We start from the raw sequence: 18,160 nt of genomic DNA, 5'->3' as shown, positions 1-18,160 counted from the left end.
TGGTTGACTGGGTACCCTTCAGACATCTAAGAACTAAATTTGGTTACAAACCCACCTTAATTTGCTTGTTCTGAGCGGAAATCTTTGTTTTATGGCATATGTCTTTAATGTTTTCAGCATCCAGTTTATTGTAGCTCTAATTAGGCTTCCTATTGCTTCGGTCCAAAGCTGGCATCTATTTTCTGTGGGATTCTTCATTATTAATGTGTAGAGTAATGCTGTTGCAGCAGAAAGTCTCAGAGTTAGGCTTCTGTTGGAATAATGTTTGAATGGGTTTCCTGCCTTGTCATTTCAAAATGGCTTGACATTCAAATACAGTTGTTCTTATTATAGCCCTCTGGGTGTGCACAAAGAGACTCATTTAATGTAGGTCATTAATAAAAAGCAGTCTTTCAGTTTTCAGAAGATGCTGAAATTCTTCCCATTTCAATAAAGGCCAAAACTGTTATGTGGAAAATTTCGTTTCTCCTTTGAGAATTTAAGTAGATTGTCCTTCTCATGCGGAGGTACAAAAGGACATGTGTAAACAATTATAAGGTACAATTGGCGGGGGGGGGGGAGATAAGTTGGTTGGTTGAAAGATGAAACCTGATTGCTCTGCAATAATCAAATGTCATGTACTGTGTTTCCCCGAAAATAAGACAGGGTCTTATATTAATTTTTGCACCAAAAGATGCATTAAGGCTTATTTTCGGAGTAGGGCTTATTTTAGGGGAAATACGGTACCTTCACAATTTAATAAGGCGGGCTCTCGGCAGCCCTGTTGCTTCCCCATCGCATATGATGCAAGCTGCATGCTCATTGGCCCAGAGCACCCTGCTGGATCACACCATCCTGATCTGTAACTACCAGTGGGGCTTATTTTTGGAATAGGGCTTATATTTTATGCCTCCTCAAAAAATCATGATAGGGCTTATTTTCAGGGGAACATGGTATTTCTGTTTAACAAAAGGAGTGCAGGTGGCTCAGGTGAACCTCTTAAGTTTAACCTGATAGATGGATTTTTATTTCCATGTAAAAGGTCCCAGGGAACAACAACAGAAAAGCGGCATATCTGATTGCCTTTGCAGTTTTTCTGACAGTATCATCCTCACAGATTCAGGTGCCCTATACGTTTGTACATGATACCTTAGTCACATTTTCCAGCTTAGCAGTTCTTTATGGAGATGACCCCAGATGGAAGTGAATATTTTTGGCTGCAAGAAAGCAAATGCACGGGCAAGATTCAGTGTTAGAACTGAAGTGGGATTCAATACAGACCTATTAGCTTTGATGTCTTTAACACGAGAAACTGTAAAATAGAGTAAGCAGGTGGCTATTGTGGGTCGTGTGGACTGTGTGGTGGTAGTTTTTGCTTCTTAGTTTTGCCCATATCCATGTCTGGCATCTTCAGAGGCATGTCACATTAAGATGCACTTCTCTCCACGTCGAAGGTCTCACTGTGACATGCCTCTGAAGACGGTACAGTCTGGAAAACCCATAGCAGCCAGTTCGACAGTACACAGAGGCCCCTTTCGCACACACAAAACAATGTGTTTTCAAACCACTTTCACAACTGTTTGCAAGTGGATTTTGCTATTCCGCACAGCTTCAAAGAGCACTGAAAAAGTTTGAAAGTGCATTATTCTGCATGTGCGGAATGAGCCAGAGTAAGCAGACTTACTCTGCTGTGAAGGCCATGTTCCATACCACATAAACTGAAAGGATTGTAACTGTTTTGTTTATTACTGATATATTAGTAGGAAAAATACCTGCATTGTGGCAGCTGCAATTGAATCTTCAGTTTGAGATTGCAGAGCATGTGGAAGAGTGAACAAGCAGGAGGAGAACAGAGGGCGAATCCTGATGGAGTCATCATGCATTATAATAACACACACTAGGGCTCATTCCGCACATGCAGAATAATGCACTTTCAAACTGCTTTCAGTGCTCTTTGAAGCTGTGCGGAATGGCAAAATCCACTTGCAAACAGTTGTGAAAGTGGTTTGAAAATGCATTATTTTGCGTGTGTGGAAGGGGCCTATGAGTATTATAACTGTTTCGCATATAAGTGATTGTGTTAGCTAGCCCTGGTCGACAGTTTTGTTAGAAATGTTGCCTGCTTCAGTGAGTTTCACCAAGATCTTGCTACCAAAAACACACAGGCTTTGGCAGTAAATCCTGGTGTCGATATTCTTCACGTGGGGGAAGGGTCTGAAGACCCACCCCCATAGCACAATGAAGTTGAGGTACTTGTTGCAACAATTGGAGTAACCAGCTGTGATTCTTGGCCCCCTTACCTGGAAGAATGAGGAATGTTTTTTGTGTTGCTCCACATGGAGGCCATTTGAAATGGTTTCCATACTGTGGTGCTCTGTTCAAGAATTGTATGGTTTGTAAGTGTGTGTGTGTGCTGTGTGTGTGCTGGCCTAATCACATGTTCCTCTCAACATCTGGAGGGAAGTTGTTTTGTAGAGCATCATTTTATGTGCGTAATGTTTTACAGATTTGCAAGACTCGATAACCTGCGTTGAGGAACATACAGTGCAACTCCGGGGTGGGCGGGAGTAGTAGTTGCAGTGCAGGCCGGGACAGCACCGCCACACTGCCTCCAAGGAGCCTTGTTGCGCTGCAAACCGAAAGCAGTGCTGTTCCTTCGCCCGTGGAAGTGGCCTGTGCATCTGAATGAGCTGCACCACTAATTTTCAGGGTGGATAAAAATCAATTATTTTAAAATTTAAAATTGGATTTTTTTCAATGAAATGCTTTTTGAGGAAAAATCTATCTAAAGTAGTTTTCTCTTTAAGATACATTGTAGTCCAGAGATTATTCATCATGACATAAGGATTACTGGTTGTTGTGGGTTTTCCGGACTATGTGGCCGTGGTCTGGTAGATCTTGTTCCTAAAGTTTTGCCTGCATCTGTGCCTGCACACTGGACACAGTGTGTAACAGACTTCTCTCCGTGGTACACCTCTGAAGATGCCAGCCACAGATGCAGGCAAAATGTTATGAGCAAGATCTACTAGACCACGGCCACACAGCCCGGAAAACCCACAACAACCAGTTGAATCCGGTTGTGAAAGCCTTCGACAATACAAATAAGGATTAGTTCTTAATTATGGCACATGAGTCTGTATATTCATTCAGTGTTTAGATTTTGGGATCATTGAATTCCATCAATCCATTTGCAATGCCATGCAATTCTTATCTCTAGAAGATATTAATACAACGGCTTAGTTTTGTGATTTCAAAACTGAGGATGCGAAAATGTTACAAAATAAACATGCAGAGTTGAGAAAATGACCTTAATCCTACTGTTCCTTTGCAAATCTATGTACACAGATTCAGCCCTTACCTCTTAAGTGCTAAGATTGTTTAGAGTGGAATAGATCTACACAAGGATCTAAGTATAAGGAGAGAGGAGCAAACAGTAAAAGTGAGAGTGAACCCTTTGAGCAGAATACTCTGCAGGTCTTGGAATCTTTGTATGTGAGGTTTATCACATTATTCTCTCCCTAGAGGAAGAAAACCTATAATGGCGACAGACCATAAGACGGTGTATAAAATTGTGATTTAAATCAAATCTTACTGACTAGTGATTTAAATCAAATCCATCCTGCTGATTTTGCCAGCGTGTCTGGACTGATAAATGGGAGTGTTCAGGAAGTTGACTAATGCTGGACCGACACCTGGAAATGCCCCCTTTTAACTTTTTCATATAATAAATAGGGGTGCCATCCAAATCTCAAATCATGTCTTACCAGCTCCAGCAATCTTCTATTTCTCAGCATAACCCATTCTTTCAACCACACCAAACAATAGGCAGCAAAATATAATGTGAGATCAGGTAAACCTAGATCTCCTCTTTGCTTTGCATCTTGTAATGTGTTATATTTAATCTGAGGCTTTTTCTCTTGCCAAACAAAATTTGATATATTCCTTCTGCCAATGTTTGAATTGAGTATCAGTTGCCAACACAGGTATTGTTTGGAACAAAAACAGTACTCTGGGTAGTACATTCATCTTAATCACAAAAACTCTATCCAACAACACTAATTGAAGTTTATTCCACCTTGACAGATGTTTAAAAAATCATTCCCTAGTTTAACATAATTATTTTGAAGTAACATATAATTAATATTTGTCAAAGCAATACCCAGATACCTCACTTTTTTCCAATTTAAAGCTAATTTTGCTTGTCAACTGTATTTCATCTTGTAATTTCATTTTTACGAAAACCTTTTGTTTTCTGTTAATTTTGAAACCTACTAATGCAACAAATTCTCTCTTAATCTCTCTTTAAGGCAGCGGTTCTCAACCTGTGGGTCGGGACCCCTTTGGGGGTTGAACGACCCCTTCACAGGGGTCGCCTAAGACTCTCTGCATCAGTGTTCTCCATCTGTAAAATGGATAAATGTTGGGGGTCACCACAACATGAGGAACTGTATTAAAGGGTCGCGGCATTAGGAAGGTTGAGAACCATTGCTTTAAGGGGTTTTCCCTAACCAGTACCAAGTCATCTGCAAATGCTCTTCCTTTATAAGTCTCTTTCTTAATTTTTATACCTCCAGTACTTTCATTAAGACTTTTATCTCTATTCAGTACTTCAAGAACTAAAGAGAGAAGATAATGGGATGGAGTAGGACTTTCTTGGTTCTCTCCCCCCCCCCCTCCCCAGCCCACTCCCACAGCTCAGAATGGGGCAGCATTTTGGGCTGCAGTGAGAAGGGAAAGGTCGGAAAGTCATGCCAAAGTTCTGCCATCCAAGAAAACATTCTGTTGGATCCAGGCCAGGGTGCACGAATTTTAAAATCAAGACTGATGTATATCAGCAATTTAAATTGATTTAAAGATGTTTTCATTGTTTAGATATTTCTTTACTAAAAGCACATACTGATTTATTGCTGTAACCATAAAATTAGTTTTGATAAAGGTCATATTGAGCTTAATCTTAAAGAATAACCAGCAAATTCCTTAAATATTGAACTTTTTCTAAAAACTGTAAAGCTGTTAAATCATACTGTGTTTATTTTTTAATATCTTAATGCTTGTGAACCTGATTAAGAGTTGATTTACAGCCTGAAGGCAGGATTGATTTTTGTGCACAGCTGCAGGTTGAAAATATTTTTTCTTCTTCTTTTGGCTTCTCTTTTTCTCGTGTCATAGACCTTCTCTGTCCTATCCACACCTCATGAAAGTAAATAATTTCTGTCAGAAGCAAGGGCTGGTACATAATAGGTCAATCAACGTTCTTTATAAGATAGGAAGTGCCACATGATATTATAATTAGGGAACTGAGCCAGTTGTATAAATCAGAAACCTATTAGGCATAAAGAGGACTATTTATTTATTCGATTTCTAGGCCACCCTTTCCCGAGGGTACAGGGCGGCTTACAGAATTTAATTAAAACATCTAATAAAACGAAACTAATGCCAGTCACATGAATCAGTGAATCAAGTTCACCCACATGAATCAGTTAACTTCACAGTCTGTGGCCCCTGATTTCAGGCCACAAGGTTGAAATTTGTTCTGTATGAAAACTGATGAAGGTGTTGTCTCTCCACTGAAAACCAGATCTTCCTACAGTCTTAAGAGGGTCATAGATTCAGATTTTCTGCATCGTATCCCATGTATCTGCCCTGCTAATGATTTTCACTAGATTTTCAGGTTTCTTTTTAGATGTCCAAAGGGAAAACTTGGTTTAGAGCAACTTCTTTGAAAGGGTTTTTGAATTTGTTTTAATCATTTTTTATTTATAGAACAGCAAAGGGACAGATAAGCAGCAGAAGAATACGTATTTCTATCAGTTGCATGTACTTGGCTTAGTTTGAACGGAAGATGGAAACTGAACAATTTTATGGAAGTCTTCATGGGGAAAAAAGTGGATTTTAAATCTGATACCAGCTTGATTGCGTACTGATAAGTGTACGAACATACTTCCTCATATTTAAAGCACTGCCACTTAGACCAGGCTTTTGTTTTGTTTTGTTTGCTTTGTTTGTTAGTTTGAGAAGTTCCAATTTGTATTTCAGCTTGGAACTAGGCTTACATAGCTGATAATGAGGCTGATGATAACATCTTCCACGTTTATAACTCGAGAACTTCCATAACCCTCTGTTTTTGTACATATTTTTCTCAAATGAAGTTGTAAGGTTATGTAAATTTCATAAGCTCTAATGAAATGCTTTAATTGTGGTCGGTAGCCCTTGCAGCGCAGGTAGTAATTGTGGCGCATCACCCATTTAACCAGCTTTATTTGATTTCTGTGTGAGCTACTATAAATTAGCAACCAGTGGCCAGTAATGTTTACAGCTTCTTGCTGTGTAATAATTGAGGCAAATGAATAAAGGGCAGCGGAGGGGGGGGGGGGTGTCTGTGATGCTGCAGAAAATTCAATTCTGAAGCAATTCTCTCACTGCAGCTTAGTATATAATTATCAAATCTACATTATGAAAAGTATGCATGTAAGGACATCTCTTTATCTGAATTTGGGTTTGATTGTAATCACAATGTGATTATTCTGGGAATGCATTTGAAAAGCAGCACTTGTCAGATTTCAAATAAGGAAAATTATATACATTTGCAGCCCTCTGATTAAAACCAGATGGAATGATATTAATATTGCCCCTTTTTCTACAACCCTTTGACTATAAACTCAGAAATAATTAGCACTGTCACATTAAGAATATAATTTTCCCTACAATTCCGTAGTCATTATCAGTCTGTACTGATGAAATGCTTTCTGTAACTCTTGATGTTTTGAAATCCAAACTGTGAGGCTGAAAATGTTATGGGTGTATTTGTTCTATTGGAACATGTACAAAAATACTTTAAAATTATGTAATTTGTGTTAATTTTTATACCAGTTGCAATGTAGCATTTGATCTTATGTGTCATATAACTAGGATTTCTGAGTATATATGCAAACATGGATAGATATTCTTCTGCTGTCACCTACTAACTTGCCAAAGTAAGCAATATTTTGAGGAAGAAAAACCTGGATCTTTCTTCTTGGTTCAGTACATTGGGGATGATGAGGAATAAACACTTAAAATGTTAAATCTTGACAGAATTCCTCTGATTAAGATTGAAAGCCTAATATTTTTAATGCACGTGATTAATTTTCTTTTTATTTTTGAACAGCAAGCTTATTATTACTCTGGGTAAAAAGCAGAAGAGGAAAAATGACTCTTCAGATGAAATGTCTGACGCTAAGCAGGCCTCTCAGCAGTCATTCAAAGATGAAACTTCTCAGGTATTCAAAAACAAACATGTACCTTTTCAAATATTTCTGGGAATGTTAACTTAGTTCCATTACTGCAAAACAGCACACATATATCCCTGTCCCCCTTTCTGTCATTGTAGAAGAGAAGATCAAACCGTCAGGTTAAACGGAAGAAGTATGCAGAAGAAGGCGAAGGAAAACAATCTGAAGAGGAAGCAAAAGTTTCTGTGAAAATTAAGAAGAATTCTGCCCCTTTGCCTGCTGAGCAGCCTTTACAGTTATTCATTGTAAGTGAAATTCACTTGTAGTGTTTACCTCTTTCAGCTCTGTTTTCAAGGGATTAGTTTACATGGTTGTCTTTGTCTAAGCCACACAAATGCACACAGTTTGATTCCATTTTTCCATTAAGTTCATTGCGCTTCTCCTGTCATATGTTATTCAAACCACTGCCCACAGACAGTCTGGAATTTGGAGGATCCAGTCTACTCACTTCACCTCTTTATAGCTGTGGGAGGAATAAAGCAAATGTGTAAAAACTGTAATTCACAAGAGACAGTCTTAAACTCGAGAGCCTTGTATTGTCATGTATCCCATGCAGTCTAGGATACTTGGTGAAAAGATTGGAACACTGGGTGTGAGACTGAGAGCTCGTGTGCATACATTCATACAGCTCTCTTGCTTGAGAGCCAGCATGGTCTAGTGGTTAAGATCAGGTGGATTTTGATCTGAAGAACTGGTTTCATTCCCCACTCCACCTGAGTGGCAGAGGCTTATCTGGTGAACCAGATGCGTTTCTGCACACCTACATTCCTGCTGGGTGACCTTGTACTAGTCACAGTCCTCTCAGAACTCTCTCAGCCCCACCTACCTCACAAGGTGTCTGTTGTGGGGAGAGGAAGGGAAAGGAGCTTGTAGTCCACCTTGAGTCTCCTTACAGGAGAGAAAGGTGAGGCATAAATCCAAACTCTTCTTCTTAAGCAGCATATTACCAACTGATGCTAAGAATTCTATGTGCAAGTAGTTAAGCAGTCTTGATTGTTGATATGTGGCAAATTTAAGGATGACACATCAGTGCAATAGAATGGATGCATGTTTGTAAGGCTTTCTTCATTAAACAAAGCTACGTTCTCAATAGCCAAGTGAGATTGAACTGAACTGCTCCATGAATAATGTGCTTTTGGGAGCAGCAGTGGCGTAGGAGGTTAAGAGCTCGTGTATCTAATCTGGAGGAACCGGGTTTGATTCCCAGGTCTGCCGCCTGAGCTGTGGAGGCTTATCTGGGGAATTCAGATTAACCTGTACACTCCCACACACACCAGCTGGGTGACCTTGGGCTAGTCACAGCTTCTCGGAGCTCTCTCAGCACCACCTACCTCACAGGGTGTTTGTTGTGAGGGGGGAAGGGCAAGGAGATTGTAAGCCCCTTTGAGTCTCCTGCAGGAGAGAAAGGGGGGATATAAATCCAAACTCCTCCTCCTCCTCCTCCTCCTCCTCCTCTTCTTCTTCTTCTTCTTCCTGCTCATTGACAGGAATTAACGGGGAAGTCAGAGAGTGTTATCTTTTGTGCAGTATCCAAATCAATATCAGGTGATTTCTCAACTGATATTGACATTCAGAAATTTACAGAATTTTACTTCCCTCCCTCCCCCCTCCCCCTTTCGGATCTATTTAGGAGAATCCAAGTGAAGAAGATGCAGCAATTGTAGATAAAATTTTATCTTCCAGGATCATCAAGAAAGAAGTGAGTAAATATGGAAATATGAGTATTTTGGCTCATAATTTTATAAAAATATAAATGAATCTTAGAAAACAGAATGCTTTATACTCTTTCAGATTCCTGGGGGAGCAACAGTGGAGGCAGAGGAATTTTTTGTGAAATACAAAAACTAGTAAGTATTGCCACTTAAATGTGTGTGTGAGTCAGTGTATCAAAAGCTAGTGGGCTTTTTTATAACATCACCTTGAGACGAAGTCTCGAGGGCTGTATGGAAGAGTTGTGGAGTTGTGCTTTGGGGTCTTTGCCTGCTGCCTTGCCACATGCTGCTCCGGCATGGCCCTTTTGTGGAGATTGCCAAACAGGCTGGCTGCTGCATATCCTATGTAGCAGTGGTTCTGGAGGTCCTTGTTTATCTAGGGATGCCTCAGACCAGCAATTAACAGGTCGAACGTGTAATTGTGCTCCTTGTTTTTTTCAACCAAGCCTTTATTGGCATATGAGACGATGCAGGTAGGTTACAAAAAACAAATTTAAAACAATCCCCAGATAAAATAATAATGGAGAATCTCTCACTAACAGAGTGACACCACAAAATTAAAAAGACAGGCTGGCCAACAATTCACAAACTACAGCATCAGAATTATTTAGCAAGTATAAGATCTTTTGAGCATCTGATATCCTGTCACAGTTTAAGAGAAGAGCATTTGCATATTTTCCCCTAATTCCCTCATATTTAGTGCAATGGAAGAGGACGTGGGCTAAAGTTTCCAGTTGATTTAAGTTACAGGAGCAGAATCTATATGGTAGATTTAAAAAAATCGACCATATAGCAGCGCTGAGAGCAGAACACTAAACCTAGCCATTGATAGCTCTCCTAAGGCTAAGGTTCAGCATTATGCATATATAATCTGCTGTGCGTCCCTGTTTCAAAAGTATGGAGGAGCTGGGGGGGGGGGGGACATGTTTTGGATGCCGCTGCAAATAGGTTTTGAGGGTGCTCCTTGTTGTGGATCAGGGCATCAGTTTGTGTGCTTTAACTTGTGCACATTTCATTGTAGGCTATAAGAAGGGGGTGTGCAGTACTCTGTGAGCTACTTGACCTTGGGAATTCATTCGTCAGCACAAAAGCAGAAAAATAGATATACCAAATAAAATCTCTGGAACATACCATATCAGGAACTGATCTCCCTTTCTCTTTGAGAAAAGGATTTGCTGCTTATTAAACAAGCAAAACATTGTGATGATGAATATAATGACCTGTGCTTGCACTAATGTACTTTTGTAAATCTAGCTCCTACCTCCATTGTGAGTGGGCCACAGAACAACAACTTTTAAAGGATAAAAGAATCCAGCAGAAAATCAAGCGTTTCAAGCTGCGACAAGCACAGAGGGCCCATTTTTTTGCAGATGTGAGTATGTGTTTAAAAACCCTACAAAGCTAATTGAAAGCTCAGTTGCTAGAAGCCTATGTGTATGCTTGACATTCAGCAGTTTGTTCCATTCTCTTTCTGGTTTTTTTGTCTTCTGTTTAGCAATTATGTTGATTTTCAGATTTAAAAATAGAGAAATGATGTCACTCTTGGGTAATTTTATCAAGCAGTGCTTTTGAGTCTTTTGAGTCATAAACAGTTTTGTTTATGACTTTCAGTAATATCAGAGTTGGTGTATATCCAGAGCTAATGAGTCCTATTTTAGAAGAAAAACAGCCTTTAAATGCTATAAATATAGTATGGCATTATAGAAGTGACTGTTACTGCAGGGCAGTTAGTAATCTTATCATTCTGTTGTCCTTAATTTCAGATGGAGGAAGAACTTTTCAATCCAGATTATATTGAAGTAGATCGGGTGTTAGAAGTCTCCTTTTGTGAAGATAAGGACACTGGAGAGGTATGAACCTGAACAGAAACAACTTAATGGAAGCTAAAGTGCACTTTCCACAAATCCTTCACAGTCATCTGTGGAGTAGTATATACTCATGTGAAGGCCATTTATATATGAGTATACAAATTCTGTCTTCTGTTCTTACTACGTAGCTCTTTGAGTTTTGGGGAAAGAGTGACAAAGGGAAAAGGCAGAGGAAGGAGAACAACCAAAGAGAGGTGACCAGTTGAGCCTCCCTTGTTGGTGATCTTCCTGGGCGGAAGGGGATGGAGCTTCCCAGTGGCCCTTGAATCACATGGATAGTGGCAGAGAGTAGCGCGTCCTTCCTTTCCCTTGAGCCATCTCTAGTCAAGTCTGCACATGAAGTTGTGAGGCAGAAGGAGACAAAGGGAGCAGCCGCAGATAAACCAGAGGGGAAGAAAGGAAATGCATGAAAATTTTATGTTTAGCTGTAAGAACTATGCTGTAAGAACTATCAGCCTGGAGTTGAGGATGGTGGATCATCATTTTAACTGGTTAGATTTCCTGAGGACTGAATTAGTTCTTCTTTATTTGAAAGTTATTTGAATCATTGCTTCTACTAAAAATTTTACCACCAATTTATCCGCTTTCTAAGTTATCAAAACCGCTATGGGTTTTTTTCCCCTTCCATGTAATATCATGGCTGCTTTGTGTAAACAACACTCATTGATTTGACTTTAAGTGGTTTTTTAACTTTGCTTTGCATTTCTAGTTGTCATTTTTTATATTGTCATACATACTCCGGTTGTCATTTTTTATATTGTAAGGAAGATGTCCGTATTGAAGGAGCATGTCCGTATTGAAGGAGCAGATAATGTTTTTTATCTTTCTCCTGCTACTTTAAGTGGAGTTACGACCTGTTGACTTCAACAAACTTTAAAAGGTGTAACTCTTCTGAGGAGTACAATGCTAGTTCCATTCAGCCATCCATCAATATATGCCTCAGAAATATTCATGCCCTAAAATGTGAATGATCTTGTTTGTTTTTGTGCCTAGTTCAGTTATATATGGAGCTGGGCAGGAATTCTGCATACTAAATGGAAAATTGAGAGCCTAACTGGGTTTTTTCCCCCACCACAGCCTGTTACTTACTACTTAGTAAAGTGGTGCTCGTTACCCTATGAAGATAGCACATGGGAGCTAAAAGAAGATGTAGATCAAGGGAAAATAGAAGAGTTTGAACAACTGCATGCTTTAAAACCCGATTCAAGGCGACTGGTAAGGAAGCATGTACGTGATTTCTCTCAAGTTAGGTATGTGTGGCTCCCCTTGTGCCTTTGCAAGTAAGATTCCTTGAACCCAATCAGTTTGCCTGACTTTTTCATCCAATCATGTTGCTTTAGGGTAGTCATTACCTCTTGGCCTTTGTTTCCCATTTCTCAAGTGGGAATATTAAGGGCTTTACAAGAGCGGTAAAGATTATGACTTATTAATACCAACAAAATAGACCGAATAACTATGATGAAAATTCATGTGGAAAGGCTGCAATTCCTTGTAACTGCAGCTTTATGCAATTCTTTTAATTACTGAGTAGATCATAAATAATAGCAACTGTAGAAAAGGAGCAGGAGCGAATCAAGTTGGTAAGTGAAAAACGTCATTCTAATGTTAACATGACATGTCACAAATATTTAACCTCGTATAAATGTTATTCAAGAGATGTCGTGTATGTGTCATACGTTACTTTTTCCAGTATCAAAACAAACTTCAAACTTGCAAGCATATACAAAGTTCCTCTCAAAAGAACCCCAAATCCTCCTGTTTATTCCTCCAAGTGGGAGGCAGCGATGCTTCATTTATGTTTTGCTTTGTCCTTAAGGATCGACCTCCTCCTAATTCATGGAAGAAAATAGAACAGTCCAGGGATTATAAAAATGGCAATCAACTCAGGGAATACCAGTTGGAAGGACTCAACTGGCTTCTTTTCAACTGGTACAATAGGTATGTACTCTGGCCGTAGTGAAATAGTTTTATCAGCTTCTGTGCTTTTGTTCAGTTGTCAAGCAGTCAATCTAGAGAAGGTACTTGAAAACTGTATACATTTGTAATGTGAGTAAAGGTCTAGTTACTCACTCTTTGGAATAGACTTTCCCTCATCTGTTTATTATGCATTGTATACCAGTACTGGTACAAGGATACGGGGCAACACAAAGTTTGTTGCATTGAACGTCCAAATTGTGATTTCCAGCTTGAGGATTGCCCAGCTCATTTCTACTAGCTCTGACAATGCTATTCGTTCTGGGGTTCATCAGAAAGCTCTTCCTGCAAAGACATCTAAGATTTCCCATGTCTTATGTATGCTTAACAATCTTAGCACCCCAGAACCATTCTAAATAAAATTATATTGTATATTTCTTCTGCAGCTTTAAAGTATTTTTTTGGTGCTTTCCCCCTCCAGACAAAACTGCATCCTAGCCGATGAAATGGGTCTTGGCAAAACCATCCAATCAATAACATTCCTCTATGAAATCCTCCTGACGGGCATAAGAGGGCCTTTCTTGATCATAGCTCCACTTTCCACCATAGCCAACTGGGAAAGAGAGTTCCGCACATGGTCTGATATTAATGTTGTGGTATATCATGGCAGTATGATCAGTCGACAAATGATACAGCAGTATGAGATGTACTTCAGGGACTCGCAGGTAACTTTTTTACACTGGCATCTATGTAAAATTAGAGATGCATTATAAAATTATAAAGGCCATTATAAATGCAGCAGACTGTTGCTTGTGCATTACTTACGTAATTGAGAATTGGGCCATATCCTTAACTGAATACATTGAAAACCGTTTAGATTGTGAAGGCATCTAATAGGTCTGCCTCTGCATATTGTATTACAACAGAATGCACAGAATAGACATTTGAAAGCCTAGCACTTTACCATCATGGTGGTTGCCATGAGCGAAGACAGTTGTGCCTTTTCATTCTTTCCCTCCTTTTGGGGGGGGGGGGTTAGGGGATGTGTTTCAGGTTCATTCTGTGGTGTTTCGCACATAGCTGTTCTGAAACTTTCTTAGGAAGATCCTAATTATCTTCCCTGATGGTGTTAAAATGGGGTTAGACACATGCACAGGTCACCGAATGACTCTATTTTGTGATGACTAATGGATTGATCATATTCAGAGGCTATATTTTTCTGAATGTCAGTTGCTGGGGGATGAAAGAGGATGGAATTTGGTCACTATGCCTTCTTTGTAGACCTTCTGTGGCATCTCATTGGTCAGAGCAGGAAGAGAATGCTCGACACACTGTATTTATTCTAGCGCTTCTGTACTTACAGTCTTCTTATTCCAAAGCTGCAAATTCACCAAAAAAAATAGAAGGTTCAAGATAATGTTCGTCCATGTTTTAGGGTCGCGTTGTTAGAGGAACATACAAGTTCCAAGCCATTATCACTACCTTTGAGATGATTCTCGGTGGCTGTCCAGAACTCAATGCTATTGAATGGCCCTGTGTTATTATTGACGAAGCACACAGACTGAAGAATAAAAACTGCAAACTGCTGGAAGGACTCAAACTTATGAATCTTGTGAGTGTCTGCTTTTCATTTCTTGAAGTGCTGAGGGCGAGGGGGTGTCACCGCCCGGAGCCCCTCGGGGATGGGGCGGTATAAAAATCGAATAAAATAAATAAATAAAATAAATGAAGGTTCAAGACGTTCAGTGGTTTTGTAGCTGCTGTATTTTAGAGCATCATGCAAAATATTCATCTTCCATAGGAGCACAAGGTGCTGTTGACAGGCACACCACTGCAGAATACAGTAGAAGAACTTTTCAGCCTCCTTCACTTCCTTGAACCTTTACGTTTTCCAGCTGAATCTACATTCATGCAGGAATTTGGGGATCTTAAAACAGAGGAACAGGTATGTTCTGAAGTATTGCATTAGAAATGAAAATTAAGAATTAATGCGCTGGCTATTAATGCAGTGGTAGTCAGCCCAACACACTGCAGTAGATAAGTTACTTCTCTCTTCCTTTGTTTTCATTTGAAATAATGCTAAAATACCCTATCTTACTGCATCCTTATTTTAACTGTCTTCAGTAGTAATGATGCAATTTACAGTGTTTCCAAATGAAGAATGAAGAAACTGGGAAGTTGTGGTATTTGGTGTTGTGGATAAAAATTATTCCATATTTGGTGTTGTGGATAAAAATCGTAATTCATACATTTTTTTTTCCCAGTGCAGGGTCTAATTTATCAGCTATGTAATGGGGGATTCATATATTGGCCAGGATACAGAAACCTTTTTTAAAAGGTGCTGAAGGACTTTGTTTCAAAAGTGACTTGGCATACAGCTTGTGGAGTTGCTGTTAAAAATGCAGTGCCTTCTAGGATGCACATAATTAGCATAGAGATCTTTGGCTGTAGCTTGTATTTGTGACAAGATGTATTTATCTTAAGGACTGAACCATGGAAATATAATTCTTGCAGATCATGCTGTCTGTTTCAAATGTTATTTACTGGATTTTGTCAGAACCAATGAAAGGCCCCTTTTTTGTCCATGTGTGTAGAGGGGGCTGGAAATATCCATCAAAATAGTTTCCCTCTAACGTTTTCTGATAGATGTAATTAAGCTGCTTGTACAACCCACACTGCGTTGTAAATGACTCAGAACTTCATGACAGGATGAAGCTAGTTTAAGTTTTATATATATAATGAAATATGTGTGTGTGTATGTTTATATGTATGTGTGGCTGCAGCTAATTTGGTTTTTTATATATATAGGTGCAAAAATTGCAAGCTATCTTGAAACCCATGATGCTGAGAAGGTTAAAAGAAGATGTAGAGAAAAAGTTGGCTCCCAAGGAAGAAACCATTATTGAAGTTGAGCTGACAAATATCCAGAAAAAGTATTACCGAGCCATTTTAGAGAAGAACTTTGCATTTTTGTCAAAAGGTGCTGGCCAAGCTAATGTACCCAACCTAGTTAACACTATGATGGAACTCAGGAAGTGCTGCAATCACCCATATCTTATCAAAGGTAAAATGTCAAGCTTCGTTATTTAGTTACTGCACGGCCCATTGGTGTATCATAAAGCACTGCTGACCTCTGAAAAACTATAATTGGGTTGGATTTTAGAAAAGTATTCATAAATCAAATAATTGGCTTTACTGTTGTACCTTGCTTTTAGGGTGAGTTAAGTCCTTGCACATTCTTTAAGAGGCTTTGTAAATGTTACGTTGAATCCAGTCAATCACTGTAGATGCTGTTCTTATTGTGAAACTGAAACCCTCATAACTAATAGGTTAGATCCCAAGAATTAGGAGAAGGGAAACAGCAGCTAGCCCTGCTCCAATAACAAGCATGTGTGAAGTTTGCACAGTGCAGATTTGGAACTTCTGCTTTTCAAGAAGTTGGGCAAATGGAAGAACATCTTTGGGTTAACTTTGATTGTTTCTCATACAGTGTTCTAGTGCAAAATGTAACTATCCCTCCAGCTAGTAGAAGGAAAGAACCCTTGGTTCCAACCCTTTGGGAGTACATATTAATGTGAAAAATGTTAATGCAAAGGGTGGTGATTTTAATGGGCATAGTTATGCCTGAGTCAGAGTGGAAAAAAAGGCATATTACTATCTCTGTGTGTACCCAATCTGGCAGGTGCTGAGGAAAAGATCCTTGGAGAATTTAGGGAGACATACAGTCCAACTGCTCTTGATTTCCACCTCCAAGCAATGATCCAGTCTGCTGGGAAGTTGGTTCTCATAGACAAACTTCTTCCAAAAATGAAAGCAGGAGGCCATAAAGTGCTTATCTTCTCTCAGATGGTCCGCTGTCTTGATATTCTTGAAGACTACCTTATACATAAAAGGTAGGATACTGTTTATATTGTAAATGTACATTTTAATTGTGTCCTGTATTATAATTACCAATAATAAAGCCTGGTGAGGTAGGTTCAGCTGACAGAATTTGTATCTTAAAATTATTTGTTTAGCTTAAAATTATTTGTTTAGATTGCGTGTACTGACTGGCTATACTGCCTCTGTACAACTCTTGATTCCCTGTCCCTTGGTTATTGACAGCTGGTGACTTATTTAGATGGCTTTGTTCCTCTCTTGATGAGTGGTGAGTTGTTCATGTAGTGGTGAGTAACCAGGTACTGAGAAGTGAAGCGACATGTGACCGAGGCCTGAATGACCAGTCTCTGCTTTGTATCACAGCTGAACGCCCAACCCTGTAAACTGAAGCAGTAGCACAGTGGAGCATCAACTGAAAATTTTAATACTGTCAAATGCATTTCAGTCGGAACCTTAGTAATTCCATGGATGAGAGAGAACAGTGATGTATAAAGTGGATTGTAGGAAATGCAGGGTTGCCCCGCAGGCTCTCTGGGTGACCTCGGGCTAGTCGTATGCTTCAGTCTAAACTACTTTGCAGGGCTGTTGTGAGGGTAAAATGAAGGAGAGAGAATGGAGTAAGCCAGTTTGGGTTTCCCATTGGGGACAAAGGTGGGGTATAAATAAACCAATTTCTGTCATATTTTAATCAAGTTCAGACAGGGGAAAAGCAATCCAGTGGAAAATATGGATGGAGTTTTTGAACTTTCAGAGTTTGAAACGTGGTTCCCATATTTTGGCAAGATCTTTAGCTGTGTGTAACATATTTTTGTTAAGGCACTGGATTGCTAGCTTGCAGCGTTGATTTTAAATGTTTCTAGTTATTAATCCTGGCTACATTTATACCCTTTTCAACAAAACAAACTTAATCCTCCATGTGCTGGGCCATCTTTGTTCTAGAATCCTCTATTTGGGTCCTAATACCCACTTAACAGAACTAAGTAGACACTAGAACCCAAGTGTAAAATAAACAAAGATGTTCCAGCAGGTAACGGATGAAGTTACAATTCTGCTTAGTTCTTTTTGGTAATAAGAGTATAACATAGTCATCTTAATATCCTAAAGTATGGCCCTGTCTGTATATTCTTGAATCTACAGATCAGGGACACACTGACAGTACAGTTCTGCAAACTTGGGAGACCATGCAGGTTTGCAAAAAAAAAAAAAAAAAACCTGAAATTTTTAAAAAGAAATATATTGGGAGGTTCCCCTCTCTCCCAGACACTACAGACCAATGGGGGCATCCCTGTACCAGGCCTGGTTGTGGAGCTGTGCCATGTTGATGGTGGGAGGGAGCCAGGGAGCCATAGCACAGTTGGAGTTGTGTGGGATGGTAGTAGTTGCACAGGTGGGGTGAAGGATCCCCCCCCCCCCCCCGGTGATACTCGCAGGTGCCCACTTGTATTTCTGTATTAGGCGGAAAGGCATAATACTTGCCATGCACTTCATGCAGCATGCGGGCAGATGGAATCGCCTCCTTCAGAGCCATGGAAGTGTG

General features: G+C 39.6%; 1 protein-coding gene across 17 annotated transcripts in view; it reads left to right on the top strand.

Annotated features, from left to right (window-relative positions):
• CHD9 (chromodomain helicase DNA binding protein 9) overlaps window positions 1–18,160 on the top strand; it is a 73,893-nt gene that overhangs the window by 31,824 nt on the left and 23,909 nt on the right. For 11 of the 17 annotated variants that reach the window (XM_048515501.1, XM_048515500.1, XM_048515504.1 and 8 more), the window contains 13 exons: window positions 7,127–7,238; window positions 7,349–7,495; window positions 8,881–8,949; window positions 9,042–9,097; window positions 10,217–10,334; window positions 10,726–10,812; window positions 11,908–12,057; window positions 12,647–12,768; window positions 13,226–13,469; window positions 14,180–14,356; window positions 14,546–14,689; window positions 15,553–15,808; window positions 16,427–16,637. In XM_048515501.1, the coding sequence (XP_048371458.1) occupies window positions 7,127–7,238; window positions 7,349–7,495; window positions 8,881–8,949; window positions 9,042–9,097; window positions 10,217–10,334; window positions 10,726–10,812; window positions 11,908–12,057; window positions 12,647–12,768; window positions 13,226–13,469; window positions 14,180–14,356; window positions 14,546–14,689; window positions 15,553–15,808; window positions 16,427–16,637 (1,893 nt within the window). The remainder of the gene's footprint in view (window positions 1–7,126; window positions 7,239–7,348; window positions 7,496–8,880; window positions 8,950–9,041; window positions 9,098–10,216; window positions 10,335–10,725; window positions 10,813–11,907; window positions 12,058–12,646; window positions 12,769–13,225; window positions 13,470–14,179; window positions 14,357–14,545; window positions 14,690–15,552; window positions 15,809–16,426; window positions 16,638–18,160) is intronic. The other 6 variants (XM_048515503.1, XM_048515508.1, XM_048515502.1 and 3 more) reach the window with 1 other exon arrangement.

Source organism: Sphaerodactylus townsendi, linkage group LG14 (assembly GCF_021028975.2).
Source record: "Sphaerodactylus townsendi isolate TG3544 linkage group LG14, MPM_Stown_v2.3, whole genome shotgun sequence".
NCBI classification, from domain to species: domain Eukaryota; kingdom Metazoa; phylum Chordata; class Lepidosauria; order Squamata; family Sphaerodactylidae; genus Sphaerodactylus; species Sphaerodactylus townsendi.
This window is presented reverse-complemented; position numbering and strand designations above follow the sequence as displayed.